Source organism: Syngnathoides biaculeatus, chromosome 2, assembly GCF_019802595.1.
Source record: "Syngnathoides biaculeatus isolate LvHL_M chromosome 2, ASM1980259v1, whole genome shotgun sequence".
NCBI classification, from domain to species: Eukaryota; Metazoa; Chordata; class Actinopteri; order Syngnathiformes; family Syngnathidae; genus Syngnathoides; species Syngnathoides biaculeatus.
Window position 1 is genome coordinate 28753321 of NC_084641.1, and position 17969 is coordinate 28771289.

Below are 17969 nucleotides of genomic sequence, written 5' to 3' on the forward strand. Positions count from 1 at the left end.
TTAACCTTGTCTACTAATTGAAAAACGAGCTCATAAATTTCAGGCGCAAATATGATGAGACAAAAGACTTTGACGGCATGCAGCATAAAACGTTGAGGTTTCGAACGTGTGCCATCCTTTTGGCATCGTTCGCGTGAGAGGCGTGGTTAACTGCCAGGCGAGCCCCGCCCCCTCTCTAAGCCCCACCCCTAACCCAGGGGGCTGGAGGTACCGTCCCAGTTCGCAGTCTCGCGCGCGCCATTTAGCTCGTCCTGCTCCTTCGAAGTTGTTCTCCGCCCGCCCGCCCGCCCGACTGGCTGCGCTGCGAATGGACAGTCGGAACCTCGCGAGGCAGCTTCCGAACTTGGGCTCGCTCGGGGTCTTCGCGCTGCTGCTTCTGCCCACTTCGCTCCACCTTTGCCAGGGCAGCGCCGCGAGCTTCTCGTGCCAGGCGAGTGACCGCGCTCCGACCCCGACCGGACCCTCGAATTATTCGACGCTTGGAAGCGAGTCCGAAACTTTTATTACGTCACAGTCTGTAGCAAGTTGTTCGGGTTATATTTGTTTTTCTATTATTTGTAAACTAGATAGCTGTGCTCGTGTCTATGTTCAAAATAGATGTTAGCTTTATAGATGAAATCGATAAAAAAGTTTTTTTTTTTTCAACCTCCGCGGATTAAAATTAGAATAATGATGATAATAATAAAAAACAACAACAACCAATTAGCTGCGATTAAAAATAGGTGTGCCTCACGAGTCAATGCCCTGATGTGATGGTTGTGCGATTATGATCACGTGAGTTGTGTTTATGGTACCCGTTAATTTTAGTAATTTCATTTTAATCCGATGTTATCGTGTCAGGTGTACAAAAACAGTTGGATAACAAGCACTAAATACTGCATTGCTGCCTAATTTGCAAACATGTCGTTTAGAGGTGAAATTAAATCGACAACTTTAATCATTTATTGCCGTCATTTAAATGAAAATGTTCCAAATTCTCAGATTTCAGCCTCTCGGCAGTAAATATTCTGATTCATGTCGTCCTCTAAAATGATTGTGTATGATCAAAAATTACATTTGTAAACATCTACTCTAACTTAAAAAAAAAAACTAATCATCAATATGTTTACCTCCCCCCCCCCCCCCCCCCGCCCTAATATTACAGACCAAACCAGTAACAGAGTCCTTATCAATGTCGATCTATCCATTATCAGAGCCGCTTATCCTCACAAGCCTTGCGGGAGTGCTGTAGCCGATCCCAGCTATCTTCGGGCAGGAGGCGGTGGGTGTACACCCCGAACAATAACCTTAAAAAATATTAATATTCAGTTTGATCAATTGGGAAAATAATGGTCATTAGCGTCCGTGGTACGAATAAGTTGTAATCGACGTAGTTGAGCCTGAGGCGGCTTCAAAAGTTGATAGCAAATGAGTAACAAGCAAATAATTTTTGTCAGCTTCCATAATTCTTGGTACCAAAATTTCAAATCGTCACGTGTCATAAATAATGAAGAGAAACATTGGGCAAGAAGTTGCTTGGTTTAAAAAATGTTGGCTTGCGTAATTTGTCATTCATTGGCTTTTGTTTCATCACAGTAAAATAAACAATGAATAAAAAAACGCTAATGTAAAATACATTTGATTCATTGAAAGAATAATGGATAAAATTATTGATTCTAAACATTATTGGCAGCTCTAATCAAATCGTTTTTTTTGGTTCTACTTCTAACTCCACTCCAGAGGGCCGACGATAGCGGTGAGTCTTCCCTCGCTCGAATCTCCATTGATGTGGTCCTCAAGACTGAATTTGGTTTTCTGCTCTTTTCCCTTCCGGTGGGGCCGCGCAGGCCATCGGACCGCCGGGTGCCCCGTGAGGATCGGCAGCCATCAGTCAGTCAACGGCAGATGTGTCACGGTCGCTGTTCGGATCAAAGACGAAGGTACTCAACTTGTGTAATCGCTGACTTTACCGGTATCCGAACACGCCTCTGGTGCGTCACGTGCACAGTGCCTCTGGATTGAAAAACCGTTGTGCCGACCCCCTTTTCACTCCTCAGCCTGCGATGTGAGGTCCATTCCGTGGTTTCTGGAGAGGAGGGTCTGTTTGGAAGTCGGAATTTCAGATTCAGAAGGAGCAGTGTGGTTTTAGGCTCTGGTGTCAGGGGCACAAGGCACGGGGCTGGACCCAAATGCAGGACTCCAAATCGAGGACATGATGTTAGGTGTGGTTTTAGTCAAGATCAAGGTCATACACGGTGTAGCAGTCCGATAAGGCTGAGGCACAAAAATCACTAACCAAAAGCAGGATCCAGAAACATGAAACGGGTCTGATAACTGTGAGGCAAAACTCGAAAACATTAACAAAACTAGACTGGACTATGATGACACAGAATTGCTTTGACAAGGATAGCGCAACACTACACTTACTCTCAGTGGTGGAGAATCCAACTGGCAGTGAACGCAATGCACTGACACAAGGCAACGAACATGCAAAACTCCAAGCTTAAACACGGGGTCTAATTAGGGTCCACATGGGAAACAGCTCCGCCCGGTGGCAGGTGTGAGAGGTGTTGTTCCACTGTGTCCCTCGGAGAGTCCTGTGGAGTTTGTCCTGGGAATATGGGGTACCGGAACCCTTGGTAAGGGCTCTGCGGTTCTTGTAAGACCGGAGTCAGAGTGCAGTGAGGTGTCAGTCCATGTCAGTGAAGAAAGAGCTGATATGCAACTACTTAGCGGTTGCGAACACGCTTAAAAATCCTTTATTTTGGCGATTTCGACCTTCATAGAGTAAAAAAAAACAGTAAAAATCACTGAGATGAGGCAGTAACACAGCAGCAACACGCTAGCACAGCGCTAACAGGGCCGATTTAAAAAAAAAAAAAAAAAAACATACTGGTAAAAATCACTGAGACGCGGCAGCAACACAGTAGCGCAGTGCTAACTGGGCCGGTTAAAAATAACATACTGGTAAAAATCACAGAGACGCGGAAGCAACGCACTAGCACACTGCTAGCAGGGCCGTTTAAAAAAAAAAAAAAACTGTAAAAATCACTGAGATGCGGCAGTAACACAGCAGCAACACGCTAGCACAGCGCTAACAGGGCCGATTAAAAAAAAAAAAAAAAAAAAAAAAAAAAAAAACATACTGGTAAAAATCACTGAGACGCGGCAGCAACACAGTAGCGCAGTGCTAACTGGGCCGGTTAAAAATAACATACTGGTAAAAATCACTGAGACGTGGCAGCAACGCACTAGCACACTGCTAGCAGGGCCGTTTATAAAAAAAACAAAAACTGTAAAAATCACTGAGATGCGGCAGTAACACAGCAGCAACACGCTAGCACAGCGCTAACAGGGCCGATTAAAAAAAAAAAAAAAACATACTGGTAAAAATCACTGAGACGCGGCAGCAATGCACTAGCACACTGCTAGCAGGGCCGTTTATAAAAAAAAACAAAAAAACCTGTAAAAATCATTGAGATGCGGCAGTAACACAGCAGCAACACGCCAGCACAGCGCTAACAGGGCCGATTAAAAAAAAAAAAAAAAAACATACTGGTAAAAATCACTGAGACGCGGCAGCAACGCACGAGCACACTGCTCGCAGGGCCGTTTATAAAAAAAAAAAAACGGTAAAAATCACTGAGATGCGGCAGTAACACAGGAGGAACACGCTAGCACGGTGCTAATGCTAGCAAAGCGCCAACAGGGCCGATAAAAGTCACTTCCTCGGCACATATTTCCCACAGATCTCACTCTTGCCTTTTCCGCTCGAGTGCCCCCTTGCGGCCGTTAGAAAAAATGCACCAATCATCCGCATCACCGCATAAGCCGCAGGGTCGAAAGCGTGTGGAAAAAAGTCGCGGCTTACAGGCCGGAAATGACGGCGGTCAAGTCGGATCTTGCGTTTAGCTAACACGCCGACCGTAGCTCTGCATTCTTTGGTTTTGGTTGACCTTTGCAAATATTTGATTTGACAGTCACGTAAGAACAAGTTCAACCACTTTGTCTGTTGCCGCTTTCAGCTTACGAGCGGTTGGCCATCTTCCACTTTGCACAAGAGATCCTCGAGCACGTTACACAAGTAGGACCAGCTCCCAAAAAAATAACGTTTTGGATATTATCGCAAGGCTCTGTAACATCCACTTTTCGACAGCAACACCGCACAATTGCATATAAGCCAAATTCAATGACTTGAAAACTATCCGGAGCCTCCTTGTTTACATCCTGTTCACATTTTTTTTGGGGGGTGGACACATTTTCCCTTCCGGGGGAAAAAAAAAAAAAAAAAAAAAAAGCGGTTCCCAAAACGCCTCTTATGATTTGAAAATGGTTTACTTTTAATTCTTCGCGATCGCTGGCCGTCGCCAAGGTCTGTCGAAGCCGCCGTCTGTGCCGCAAAAAAAAAAAAACGCGTCGGACACATCTTCGGCCGGTTGGCGCTCGCTCTCCTCAACCCCTACAAGGGGGCGGTCCGAATAACATTTTTGCTTCAAATTTCATGCAAAACGTTGGCCTCACAGTTCTGAGGTCCTGGGTTAGATCCCCTGTGCCTGCGTGGGTTTTCTCCGGGTGGGCAGTCCGATTTCCTCCCGCATCCCAAAAACATGCAACATTAATTGGAGGCTATAAATTGCCCCTCGGTGTGATTGTGGGTGCGCCTGTTTTTTCTCGATGTGCCCTGCGATTGGCCGGCGACCACTTCAGGGTGTGCCCCGCCTCCTGCCCGTCGACAGCTGGGATAGGCTCCGGCACTCCCCGTGACCCTCGTGAGGATGAGTGGTGAAGAAAATAATATAATACATTAATTTAAGTCATCATTTATTCACGACTATTATTGTTTATTGGTTACTATATTGAATTCCAATGTGTGATTGGCACACTGGCAATGGAAAAAAAAAACAAATTCAATTAGATAATTTTATATTTATTGTATTTTTTTTTTAATTTAAATTAATTCAAAACGAATTCGGAATGAGATTGCGAATAGCGACTAAATTCTTCTTCACTCTTAAATGTCACTGAATTGTACTCGACCGGCACGGCACAGTGGACCACGCTGGAAAGCGTTGGCCTCGCAGTTCTGAGGTCCCGGGTTCAATCCCGGATCCGCCTGTGTGGAGTTTGCATGTTCTACCCGTATGTGCGTGGCTTTTCTCCGGGTGGGCACTCCGGTTTCCTCCCGCATCCCAAAAACATGCAACATTAATTGGACACTCTAAATTGACCGTAGGTGTGATTGTGAGTGCGGCTGTTTGTCTCTACGTGCCCTGCGAATGGCTGGCGACAGGTTCAGTGTCTACCCTGCCTCCTGCCCGTTGACAGCTGGGATAGGCTCCAGCACTCCCCAGGACCCTTGTGAGGATACGCGGCTCAGAAAATGGACAGATGAAAAATACAATGAACTCTCTGACAGTGGAGTGCTGCGCCGATTCTCGACCACAATCCATTCCAGAAAACGGTTTGAGAAGTGATTTGTTCGAAAACCGAATCGATGTTCCCCATTACAATGAATGGAAAAGAAATAATGCGTTCCAAGTCTAAAAATATTAGGCTTTTATAGCGTTTTTTTTTTTAGCTTTTCCTGATGATAAACTGCATAGCAGAAATACATGTATAGTTTAAAGACTTTATATAAGAAATAATTTAAGTAATATATTTAGTTTTTGCTTAAAATGTATGCTTAGGATTAGGTTTAGCCTAACAATGTGACATTCTTCTATCTCAAATCCATCCATCCATACCTTTTCTTAGCCGCTTATCCTCACGAGGGTCGCGGGAGTGCTGGAGCCTATCCCAGCTGTCGACGGGCAGTAGGCGGGGCACACCCTGAAGTGGTCGCCGGCCAATCGCAAGGCACATCGAGACAAACAGCCGCACCCACAATCACACCGAGGGGCAATTTATAGCCTCCAATTAATGTTGCATGTTTTTGGGATGCGAGAGGAAATCGGACTGCCCAGGCAAAAACCCACACAGGCACGGGGAGAACATGCGAACTCCACACAGGCGGGTCCGGGATTGAACCCGGGACCTCAGAACTGCGAGGCCAACGCTTTCCAGCGTGGTCCACTGTGCCGTGCCGGTCGAGTACAATTCAGTGACATTTAAGAGTGAAGAAGAATTTCGTCGCTATTCGCTATCCTCGCGTGTTTTTGGGAATGTGGGAGGAAACCGGAGTGCCCACCCGGAGAAAACCCACGCAGGCACGGGGGCAACATACACAGGCGGGTCCGGGATTGAACCCGGGACCTCAGAACTGCGAGGCCAACACTTTCCAGCTGCGCCACCGTGTCGCACGTAAAAAGAGCACTTTGCATAAAAAGGGGGTGTGCTGTCCAATATTATGTCGCAATATTACATTGTAGTTATGACTGCTTACTCCTTTCGTCTGTCATTATTTTAGTCGTTCCTGCCAGATGAAATTGAAATATGTCATAATTGCAGACTTGAGTCAGGCCCCGACTATCGAAATCACTTCGGTGAGGAAGGAGATCGTCCGGCCCGTCATAAAATACAAGACAACAAAGAACAAGGTTTGCTCTGTTGTGTTATGTTATTTTTATTTTATTTATTTATTTTTGTGGGTAATCATCTTTTGTATGATCGTCATCATCACGAGCGCTCTTTTATCTTTGCAGTGGCACGCCAACAAGAATCGAGGGGAAATCCGCGTGTGGTGTCACGAGAGCGCCCGGCTGCGCCACCCGCGCGGCAGCGACGCTTCCGCCTCGGTAAGATTCCGCCCTCGCGCTCGAGATGCTTTTCCACGATTTGGTCGCAGCGGCGTCACGTTTCTGCCGCTCGTTTTCGTCCAGTGGGAGCTGACTTGCGACTGCGTGGCGGCCGAGGTGCGCCTCCCGGTCACCGTGTCCTACAGCGCCGCGTCACTACGCTGCAGCGTCACTTACGACGTACCAGGTACCGCGTGGACCTCGCACGGGATCAGACTCGCCGTGCAAATCCCCGCTCGCTATTTGCGTCGACAGCAACGTTTTGAGTCTTGAAGCGTGACTGCTTGTACTATGCTGAAATGAAGACGTGATTTTTCATCCAAAGGAAAGTCCACTTTGACTACAGTACAACCTCGGTTCTCCACCACAATCCGTTCCAGAAGGCGGTTCGATAAGCGATTTGTTCGAAAACCAAATAGATGTTTCCCATTACAATTAATGGAAAAAGAAATAATGCGTTCCAACCCGAAAAAAAATTTGGCTTTTTCAAGCATTTTTTTTTAGCTTTCTTCTTTGGGTGATAATGTCTAAAAAGGAGGGCAAAAAAAGCGAAGATAGTCCCAGCGCACAAAGCATTAAGCAGACAAAATGGCGGATGGGGGACAGGTTTTGTAAAGTCAAAACGTCTTACGTCGAGACAGTCTTAAAATGGATGGATGGATGGATGGATGGAAAATACAATGAACTCTCCGACAGTGCAGTGATGCCTCAATTCTCGACCACAATCTGTACCAGAAGGGGGTTTGAGAAGCGATTTGTTCGAAAACCAAATAGATGTTTCCCATTACAATTAATGGAAAAAGAAATAATGCGTTCCAACCCGAAAAAAAATGTGGCTTTTTCAAGCATTTTTTTTAGCTTTCTTCTTTGGGTGATAATGTCTAAAAAGGAGGGCAAAAAAAGCGAAGATAGTCCCAGCGCACAAAGCATTAGGCAGACAAAATGGCGGATGGGGGACAGGTTTTGTAAAGTCAAAACGTCTTACGTCGAGACAGTCTTAAAATGGATGGATGGATGGATGGATGGAAAATACAATGAACTCTCCGACAGTGCAGTGATGCCTCAATTCTCGACCACAATCTGTACCAGAAGGGGGTTTGAGAAGCGATTTGTTCGAAAACCAAATAGATGTTTCCCATTACAATTAATGGAAAAAGAAATAATGCGTTCCAAGCCGAAAAAAAAAAAATTGGCTTTTTAAAGCATTTTTTTAGCTTTCTTCTTTGGGGTGATAATGTCTAAAAAAGGAGGGCAATAAAAGTGAAGATAGTCCCGGCGCACAAAGTATTCGCCAGACAAAATAGTGGACGGGGGACAGGCATTGTAAAGTCGAAACGTCTTTAGTCGAGACGTCTTAAAATGGATGGATGGAAAATACAATGAACTCTCCAACAGCGCAGTGATGACTTGGTTCTCGACCACAATCCGTTCCAGAAAACGGTTTGAGAAGCGATTTGTTCGAAAACTAAATCGATATTTCCCATTACAATGAATGGAAAAAGAAATAATGCGTTCCAAGTCCCAAAAAAAAATCGGCTTTTTAAAGCATTTTTTTTTTTTAGCTTTTCCTGATAATAAACTGCATAGTGGGAATACATGTATAGTTTAAATACTTTATATGATAAAATGATTGAAGAAATGCATTTCTTTTTTTGCTTTAAATGTATGCTTTAGTCGTGGCGTAGGCTCGGCTGGGAGTGCAGTGCCGTATCTGTAGCGACTCGGCTCCCATCCATGTAAACTTTTTTTTTTTTAATTAGCAAAAGTGTAGAATAATTTTAAACAACAATAATGAGGGTGAAAAAAATCAAAAATCATGATGTCCCGAAAATGAGACGCTGCCCACGAATGGCGTCTGGTGTTTTTTTGAAATAATAATAATTTTTTTGGGCCTTGAGAGAATCTTATCACTTGTCACCTATTTTTTTAAAATGAATCTGTTGTCGAAAAAAAAAAAAAAAAAGTTGGTGACAATACGCGTCAGAATACCGACGATCGCTTATGAATTTGACATTTGTGCAGCACATTTCCTCTGCAAATCACTATGAGTTGGCCACAGAAACTAATTATGTATCGATGGGTTGGTGTAAAACAAAACTTCCTTGTGGCCGACAATCATTTACTGTGCTCGCTGAGTAAATGATTGAGCGACTGTGTGGGAACTGGAGGATAAAAAATAACGCACACGATGTTGTTTTCACTCACGCTTCCTGGGTGGACATTTTGTTTCTCTTCAATATCCTCCATCTTGCGTGCGGCTTCAGATCCCGTGCCCAAATTCTCTTGGACCGTCAATCTCCCGTCCAAATCCGTCGCCGTGACTCTGGAATCCGAGAACAAAGTCAACGCGAGGTGGTGCTACAGGCAGAGCGCGCACTACTGCGTCCAAGAGTCGCCGCATTCCAACGTCACCACCGTAAGAGGTCGCCGTCGCGAGCGCGCGAGATCACGTTTTCAGCGCCAAAATGTTCATATTTTGGATGATTTATATTCAGATTGATCCGGCTCAGTCCCGCTCGGCTCGTCTCAGCATCCCGTACCTGCTTCCGTGTGTCTGCGTACAAGTACGTCCAATTTATTATCCATCCATCCATTTTCTTAGCCGCTTATCCTCACAAGGGCGGTGACCTAATATGGGAGTTACTAGCGCACTACTGCTAATGCTAACATTTAGTATTGGCAAATTTTGTTATCTCAAATTCACGATACAGAATTTCTACCATACACTTGAAAATAACATCCATCCATCTATTTTCTTAGCCGCTTATCCTCACGGGGGCGGTGACCTAATATGGGAGTTACTAGCGCACTACTGCTAATGCTAACATTTAGTATTGGCAAATTTTATCTCAAATTCACGATACAGAATTTCTACCATACACTTGAAAATAACATCCATCCATCTATTTTCTTAGCCGCTTATCCTCACGGGGGCGGAGACCTAATATGGGAGTTACTAGCGCACTACTGCGAATGCTAACATTTAGTATTGGCAAATTTCGTTATCTCAAATTCACGATACAGAACTTCTACCATACACTTGAAAATAACATCCATCCATCCATTTCCTTAGCCGCTTATCCTCACAACGGCGGTGACCTAATATGGGAGTTACTAGCGCACTACTGCTAATGCTAACATTTAGTATTGGCAAATTTTGTTATCTCAAATTCACGATACAGAATTTCTACCATACACTTGAAAATAACATCCATCCATCTATTTTCTTTGCCGCTTATCCTCATGGGGGCGGTGACCTAATATGGGAGTTACTAGCGCACTACTGCTAATGCTAACATTTAGTATTGGCAAATTTTGTTATCTCAAATTCACGATACAGAATTTCTACCATACACTTGAAAATAACATCCATCCATCTATTTTCTTAGCCGCTCATCCTCACGGGGGCGGTGACCTAATATGGGAGTTACTAGCGCACTACTGCGAATGCTAACATTTAGTATTGGCAAATTTTGTTATCTCAAATTCACGATACAGAACTTCTACCATACACTTGAAAATAACATCCATCCATCCATTTCCTTAGCCGCTTATCCTCACAAGGGTCGCAGGGATTGCTGGAGGCCAATCCCAGCTGTCAATGGGCAGGAGGCGGGGCACACGCTGAACTGGTTGCCAGCTGATTGCAGGGCACAATTTATCATATCGTTGCTCTAAGGCAGGGGTGTCGAACTCATTTTTGTCGCGGGGCGACATTGTACTTGTGGTTTCCCTCAGAGGGGCGTTTAATATCTGTGTCCTGAACCGCCTCATCATATTTACACATGAAATTTAGGGTAATGGGTTTTTCCAACTGCCGTAATTTCCGGCCTACAAGCCGTGACTTTTTTCACAAAGAAAAAAAAAAAAAACACAAAAATGCTTGCAATATACCACCGTCATCATTCATCATATGACAGTTTCAAATTTTTATAAAAATCAAGGAAGTTGATACACATGATTTGCCTTGGCGGGCCACTTTAAATCATGTGGCGGGCCGCATCTGGCCCCCGAGCCTAGAGTTTGAGACTTGTCCACCTTGTGCAAATTGTCAAACTCAAAGTCCGGGTTCCAAATCCGGCCCACCACATCATTTTATGCGAAAGCAGATCATTATTTTTTTTTTTGCTAACTTCCATAATTCTTGGTTAAAAAAAAAATAATAATTATATGTAATAAATAATAATAACAAGCTATCGCAAGTTTTGCGTTGTAAACGGGGACCTTGCTTCGCTGACGATCTCTTGTGGTTTTCAGTGCTCTAAGCTTTCCTCTTGTGTCGGCAGGTGTACTACACCCACACTGACACCCTCCGAAAAACCGTTTGCCCCTTCCAAGATGTCCCCCTGCAAGGTGAGTACATCATCATGTAGGATATTTTGGGTGGGGGCAAAGTCACGTAAACACGCGTGACTTTGTGTCTGCAGACCCGGGAGATGTGTGGCTCTCCTCCGAGGTCACTTTGTACGAGTCCAGTTTGGCGTGGAGCTCCGAGTGTCCCGTCCGGGGGCTCCCGATCTTCGCCTCCCTCTGCTGGAGGGACCGCGGACACGTCTGCACGCCGCTGCCGAACTCCACCCTGGAGGCCCACGAAGAAGGGGCGACCCTGGTACTTGCCACAAAGCTATCCATTCTCGTGTGCCTATTTTTCATGATCTATTAACTAATCGTGAACTCATGAAGGCTGGCGTGACCCCCCCCCACCCCCCCACCTCTCTTCCAGATTTACAACACCTCCGCTGTAGACAAACACCCTCAGATGTGCGTGAAGGTGAGAATGTGAAGAATCGAACATCAGCACATAAAATTGGGGTCTAAAAGTGGAATTTGATTATTCATTGGAGGTGCAACAATTCATTAATCAATCGACAAGTGTTTGATTGATCAATATAATGTTTTGATAATTGATAGAGACCTTTTTGAGGTGTCCAAATATTCCGATTTGAGCTTTTCAACAGTAAATATTCTTTGATTTCAAAAGCAGACGGATTATCTTTGTGTTTATAAAGATTGATGCAATTATCGGCTTTTACTTTGGCAAACATTGATCAACATTTACGGACCAATCAACTGTGCATTTTCTGGAGTGTCAAGTGGAATTATTGTCCCATTTTTGAGGAAACTAATGGAAATGTATACCGTAATTCCCAGCCTACAGAGCGCACTTGGTTATGAACCTCACCCAGTACCCCGCTTGTAAAGGAAATACCATTTGGTACATATATATGCCGCAGCTGTGTAAAAGCCGCAAATTGAAACGCAAGATATTTACAAAGAAAGACGGTACACAGAAAGAGTTTAACGCTAGTGCTGCGCAAACACAAGCACACCGCTAACGCTTGCGCGGCGCTGACAGAGCTGGTTAAAAAAAAAAAAAAAAAAAACTTACCGATGAAAATCACTGAGACACAGCAGCAACAAGCTAGCGTGGTGCTAGCGCGGCGCTGACAAGGCCGGTTAAAAAAAAAAACTTACTGGTGAAAATCACTGAGACATGCCAGTTAGCACAGTGCTCATGCTAGCGCAGCACTAACGTGGCCGGTAAAAGTCACTTCCTCGGCACATATAGACAACTCTGCAGTGATGCGGCTAATTTGTGCATTTTTTTCTAACGGCCGCAAGGGGGCACTTGAGCGGAAAAGGGAAGAGTTGAGACAAATGGAACATATGTATCAAGGAAGTGACTTTTACCGATCTGGCCCCGTTAGCGCTCTAGCGTGTTGCTGCCGTGTCCCAGTGATTTTTACCGGTATGTTTTTTTTTTTTTTTTTTTAATCGACTTTGTTAGCGCAGCACTAGGGTTAGCGTTAGCGTGGCGCCAGTGTTAGCGCGGCAGCGCTAGAGTTAAACTCTCTGTGTACCGTCTTTGTAATTATGTCGTGTTTCAATGTGGGCACTTGCGGCTTTTACATAGCTGGGGCGTAGTGTATGTACCAAATGGTATTTCCTTTACAAATGTGCTGGGTGAGGCTTATACACAGGTGCACTCTGCAGAGAGAATTTCTTAGGATCAGTAGCACATTGTTTTTCAGTCAGGGGAGAAAAATAAAGGATTCATGTTGGTGCAATAACAAAATGAAGTTGGTGGTGATGGTAATTCATAATTGAAAAGCCACGCAGCAGTTTGTCAATTACAAAGTTTTGATTGCAAAATGGCGCTAATTTCTCATTTCTTGTTTTTTCCATTCATATGATTTCATCCGGTGCAGTTTTCCCTGCAAGGCAGCCACAACATCTCTTGCCCCTTCCAGGCCGGTAAGTTCAATACTTTTTTTTTTTTTTTTTTTTCCGATCATTGTGCAAACTGTTTTTGAACAAGCATTCACTTCCGTTCCAGATATGTCGTCGTGGGATGCGTATCTGGAGTCAGCCCCGCACGTCCTGCTGGTGTACCTCAACTCTTCCGTCCCGGCCACGTTCTCGGCCCAGCTGTGTGTCCCGACCGACGGTGAATGTGCATCCAGGGGGCCCGTCCGGTCCGTCACGGCGGTGAGTACTGAACTTCCCAAGTGGACTGCTTTCATTAGTCTCGGAACCAAGCCGTTGTGTCGGGAAAGATGTTTTTTTTTTTTTTTTCTTCCTTTTGGCCAATTGTTGCCCTCTCAGACTATTTTTGTGATGAAGGGCCATACACTTCTGTTTTAAGGATTAATCTGTCCCAAAAAAACCAAACTGTATGAAAACTGAAGCAATATATCCCAAAGGAAATAATGTCATTCCAATTAATCTGTTCCAGATACCCAAGAATATGAACAAACAGCAATATGAATGACGACTGAAATGGCTAATAGACCATCAGACATCAAATTTGACCTTGATTGAAGACTCCGTATGAGATTTAAAAGACAACAAGGAGGCCAGAGCGAGTAGGGGGCCAATGGGAACTTGGAACTTTCTTTGGCCTCACCGTAGCATATCGAACAGCAACAGCACTCGTTAGATCCAAAAACTTCGCTTTGAATAAACACGCGCGAGGCGATCCTTAGCAATAAAACGCTCAAATGCTGATTTTGATTTGTTTGTTCCTCAGGAAGCAGCGTCGGCGAGCAAAATAAGCGTGCCCCTCGACTCCATTACCGAGAAACCGTGTGTCCAGGTATCTTTCACCGAGTTCTGATCGTTCCTTCAGAGTTCTGCTTTGCTTTCCGTTCTCATTTGTTGACCTTGTGCAGGTGTGGCAGTCGCATCCTGCTCTTAATGGCCGAAGAATTCTTTGTCCACGCTGTGAGTGTCCTCGGGTTTCGGATTCCAATCCGCGAATGGATTCATCCAGCCGTGCCCGACGTTTGCTGACGATGTGCGCTGTCGCTGCCGTCTTGTTTCCGCAGACGCTCGCAACAGATGGCGTTTGCAAGCGGTGGCGGCTTTGGTTCTTCTCACCATGTTTGCATTTTTGGCCATTTTTCTCCACTCTCTCACCAAAAATGCAGCAGCAGGTCAGTTGCATAATTTAGTTAGTTTTTCTGCCATCTGAATATGACCTATTCAGAGATATTTCATTCGTGAAGCAGTATTTTGGGACAAATTGTATTGGCGCTCTTTGGACACGAACGAGGTTCCATGGGTCCCGGATGAACAAACGTGGCCATCTGCCTCAACCCCTTCGACAGCGAGAGACAGAAGACGATTGGAAATGGTCTTATAGTTTCATTGCTGTGAATCCACCAACCTTCTCTTTGGTCTTCCTGATTCTCTCTCTCTTCCTTGGCAGCTCCATCCTCGTCACCCTCCTACCAATATACTCAATCTCTCTCCTCTGGATGTGTCCAAACCATCCAAGTCTGCTCTCTTGGACCTTGTCTCTAAATCAAACCTCGGCTGTCCCTCTAATGAACCTCAACATCTTCAATTTCTGCTTCCTGTCGTCTCTTCAGCGCCACGGTCGCTAATCCGTCCATCATGGCTGCCCTCACCACTGTTTTATAAACTTTGCCCTTCATCCTGGCGGAAACTCTTCTGTCACATAACACACCAGACACCTTCCGTCAACTGTTTCTTCACTTCCTTACCACGCTCACCATCGCTCTGGATTGTTGACCCCAAGTATTTGAAGTCGTCCACCCTCGCTATCTCTTCCTCCTCTGCCCCTCTCATTTACACACAAATATTCTGTTTTACTTCGGCTAATCTCCATTCCTCACCTTTCCAGTCTATGCCTCCATCTTTCTAATTATTCCTCCACCTGCTCCCTGCTTTCACTGCATATCACGATATCACCTGCGAACACGACGATCCAAGGTGATTCCAGTCTAACTTCATCTGTCAGCCTTACCATTTCCACTGCAAACAGGAAGGGGCTCAGAGCGGATCCCTGATGCAGTCCCACCTCCACCTTAAATTCTTACGAATGGATGCGTCATTGCCAACATCTTCTCAAATATCCACACTTTCAACCTTTTTAATTCCCAACCACTTCCTGTATTTTTATTCTAATAATTCTTTGACCATCACATCATGTTGTTTATCGTGCAATTTAAAACATAATTGTGGCCTCTCAAATTGTTGTTGTTTCTCGATAACAACACGAGTTTTTCCATTGCAAGGAATCACCAGGTGTGCTCGGGTCAGTCGCCGAGTGGAATCCTCATGTCGAGATGCGTTTGGGGGTGTTCCAGTCCTAATCGTTAATCGTAAAGCAGCACTTATTTTTCCGTTCATTTTCCCATCTGTAGATTGGCTGTACATCCGGAAGCCGGTGTTGCTGGTGTGCTCGTCGGACCAGCCGTCACACATTTCTGCCACGTGCGCCCTGGCCTCTCTGCTCCGGGGCGAGCTACGCGCCACGGTCCACGTGGCCCTGTGCGCGCCGAGCTCCCAGAAGCAGGCGGGCGTCGGGACCGGCGTGGCCCACCTGGGCCCGCTTCCCTGGTTGTACGGCCAGTGGGAGGCCGTGCGGAAGGCGCGAGGGAAAGTGTTGATCGTCTGGAGTCCCGACGCCAACAGGACTTACGGGAAGTGGAGGCGGCGGACGCGTGGCGGCAAAGACGAGCCTGAAGACGATTCCAAACGCGACGCTGGATGCTGGGGAAAGCTGAAGAAAGATGTTGCGAGAACATATGAGGACAACAATCCGGTGATGCACAACAAGTCTTCTGCCGTCATAGAGCCCGTGTTCGTAGCTGCTCTGGCCTGCCTGGAGGGGGCGCTGCTTGAGGATAAAGGCGGAGGAGTCGCCTTTGTCTACTTCCAGGGTCTCGGCCACAGCAGGGACATCCCTAAAGCCTTACGGGACGTCCCTCGCTACTGCGTTCCTCAGGACTTCGGGGGCCTCATCCAGGAGCTTGGCGGCCTGAGGAGAACGAAAAAGACATTTTGGTGCCACTGTTGGCCCAGACTTGTTTCAAAGGGGGTGTCCATGTGGCTGGGGCGGCAGTTGGCCCAAAGATTGCAGGCGCTGCTGCCTCCTGTGCGAAGGAAAAAAGCCCGAAGGTGATAGGTCACCATTGTCTGAAAAATCCAGTTGGCTAACATGCAAAGGTTTGTCTTTTGTAATGACAATACCAGGAAAGCTAGAGCACGAGGCTGTCGCTCAATGGACCTGCGGAGCAGCAACTGTGGATCCGGATGTCTTTTTGTGGATCTTGGTGCGATTCCCGAGGCCCCGGAGCCTCAACCTTTCATTCCAGCCTGATTTGAAGAACTGACTGAAGAAGCAAAACAATGAAAATGACACTGTAATACCGTAACTGGCCGATTTGAATCTGTTTCCAATCCTGGGGTGTTGTTGCTATCCAGTCAAAACCACTTACGTATGTCTTCAGGTCAAGGACTCACTTTTCTCACTTCAGAGTGAAACTGCACCCTTTTGAGGACAAAAATGTTTGGATAGAAAAGAAAGATGGTGGTGAGGAATGATCCAACTTTGTTCCCCCCTCCCTGGTGGATGCCTGTGCTTATGGTGATTATTAATCACAGTAAAATTCCCTTTAGAAGGAAAGGACTTGGTTTTTTCTAAGCATCCACACTGACTGGTGGATCCTGGGGTGGCTGGACTTGGGAGTTCTCGATAAATTGAGACTGAAAAGACTTGAATCAAAGAGAATAGACAGAGGCATGTCTCCAAATGATGACCTTTTTTTCCCTTCTTCTGTTTGTTGACTTTAAGAAAAAAAAAAAAAATGCATGTGGGGTGCCGTCTCCGGGTCGGGGATGAGATCCGGCCCCAATTGGAGGAGTTCAAGTATCTTGGGGTCTTGTTCACGATTGAGGGAAAAACAGAGCGTGAGATCGACAGACGGATCGGTGCAGCGTCTGCAGTGATGCGGACTTTGGATGGGTCCGTTGTGGTTAAGAGGGACGTCTCGATTTACCAGTCGACCGACGTTCCTACCCTCAACCATGGGCACGAGATGTGGGTCGTGACCGAAAGAACAAGATCCCGGACACAAGCGGCCGAAGTGAGTTTCCTCGGCAGGGTTTCCAGGCTCTCCCTGAGAGAATGGGTGAGAAGCTCGGTCATCCGGGAGGGGCTCGGTGTTGAGCCATCGAATGAACTTTGTTTCTTTGAGCACAAGAACTGTTGCAAACGTTTTGTGTATTATGGTAAATTGAGTCTTCTAACCCTTTTGGGGAATAGCTGGTAGTGCTACCCTAACCAGAATAAATTTGTCGTCGTTTTCAGTTCAGGTCACCCGCGTTCGGCCACCTCGAATTATCCATCGAATGAACTTTGTTTCTTTGAGCACAAGAACTGTCGTAAAAGTCTCAAATACTTCGCATCATTTTAGCAGGACACCTATTGAAAATGTCCACATATTAAATAAAAGTGCTGTGTTTTTTTTTTTTGTTTTGTTTTTGCCCCACTGTTCGCTTCGTATGGTAGCAACCTTTTTTGTGTGTGTGGCAGCAATACGCTTCCGTACCACTGTGCTGCATTTATATTGACATATAGTTTCAATTCTTTCATTAAAAAAAATGGTTTTAGCAGATTTGCGTTTGCGCACATAGAAATCGGCGAGAATACTTTTTACTTGACATTCTGTAAAGTGCAAAGATAGCCAAAATTTAGCTGCAGATATATTGCCAAAGTTCACGAGTTTGCGGCCGAACCCGATTTTCCAGATTTGATACGGTATCACAGTCTCAGAATGACAGTCACAATAGGCGCAGGTCATCTCTGGGTCATAATTTCATGTGACAAAGAAGGATTTCCCAGTTTGACGCACTGATGACTGGTTGGCTCATTGGGCACCAAAAGTGTAGTCGCCATCCGCCATTTGATACTCCCAAAGCAAACAAGCCGACCTGTACGTCAAT

At 45.6% G+C, this 17969-nt stretch overlaps 1 protein-coding gene across 1 annotated transcript; it reads left to right on the plus strand.

Annotated features, from left to right (window-relative positions):
* The first annotated feature begins 207 nt into the window (after positions 1-207).
* On the plus strand, positions 208-17492 carry LOC133514141 (interleukin-17 receptor E). The gene is made up of 17 exons (XM_061845538.1): positions 208-430; positions 1720-1735; positions 1827-1919; positions 6427-6515; positions 6621-6713; positions 6798-6900; positions 8978-9129; positions 9209-9277; positions 11000-11066; positions 11141-11322; positions 11437-11484; positions 12923-12968; positions 13051-13202; positions 13744-13809; positions 13886-13937; positions 14042-14149; positions 15386-17492. Exons 1-17 carry the CDS (start codon positions 308-310, stop codon positions 16144-16146), a joined length of 2220 nt encoding a protein of 739 aa, XP_061701522.1. The 5' UTR covers positions 208-307; the 3' UTR covers positions 16147-17492.
* Positions 17493-17969: the final 477 nt, after the last annotated feature.

Coding starts and splice junctions, on each gene's coding strand:
- LOC133514141 (XM_061845538.1), top strand. CDS start 308: ATGGACAGTCGGAACCTCGCGAGGCAGCTTCCGAACTTGGGCTCGCTC. Junction 11,067..11,140: donor CCAAGATGTCCCCCTGCAAG/GTGAGTACATCA, acceptor TTGTGTCTGCAG/ACCCGGGAGATGTGTGGCTC. Junction 13,203..13,743: donor CCGTCCGGTCCGTCACGGCG/GTGAGTACTGAA, acceptor TTTGTTCCTCAG/GAAGCAGCGTCGGCGAGCAA.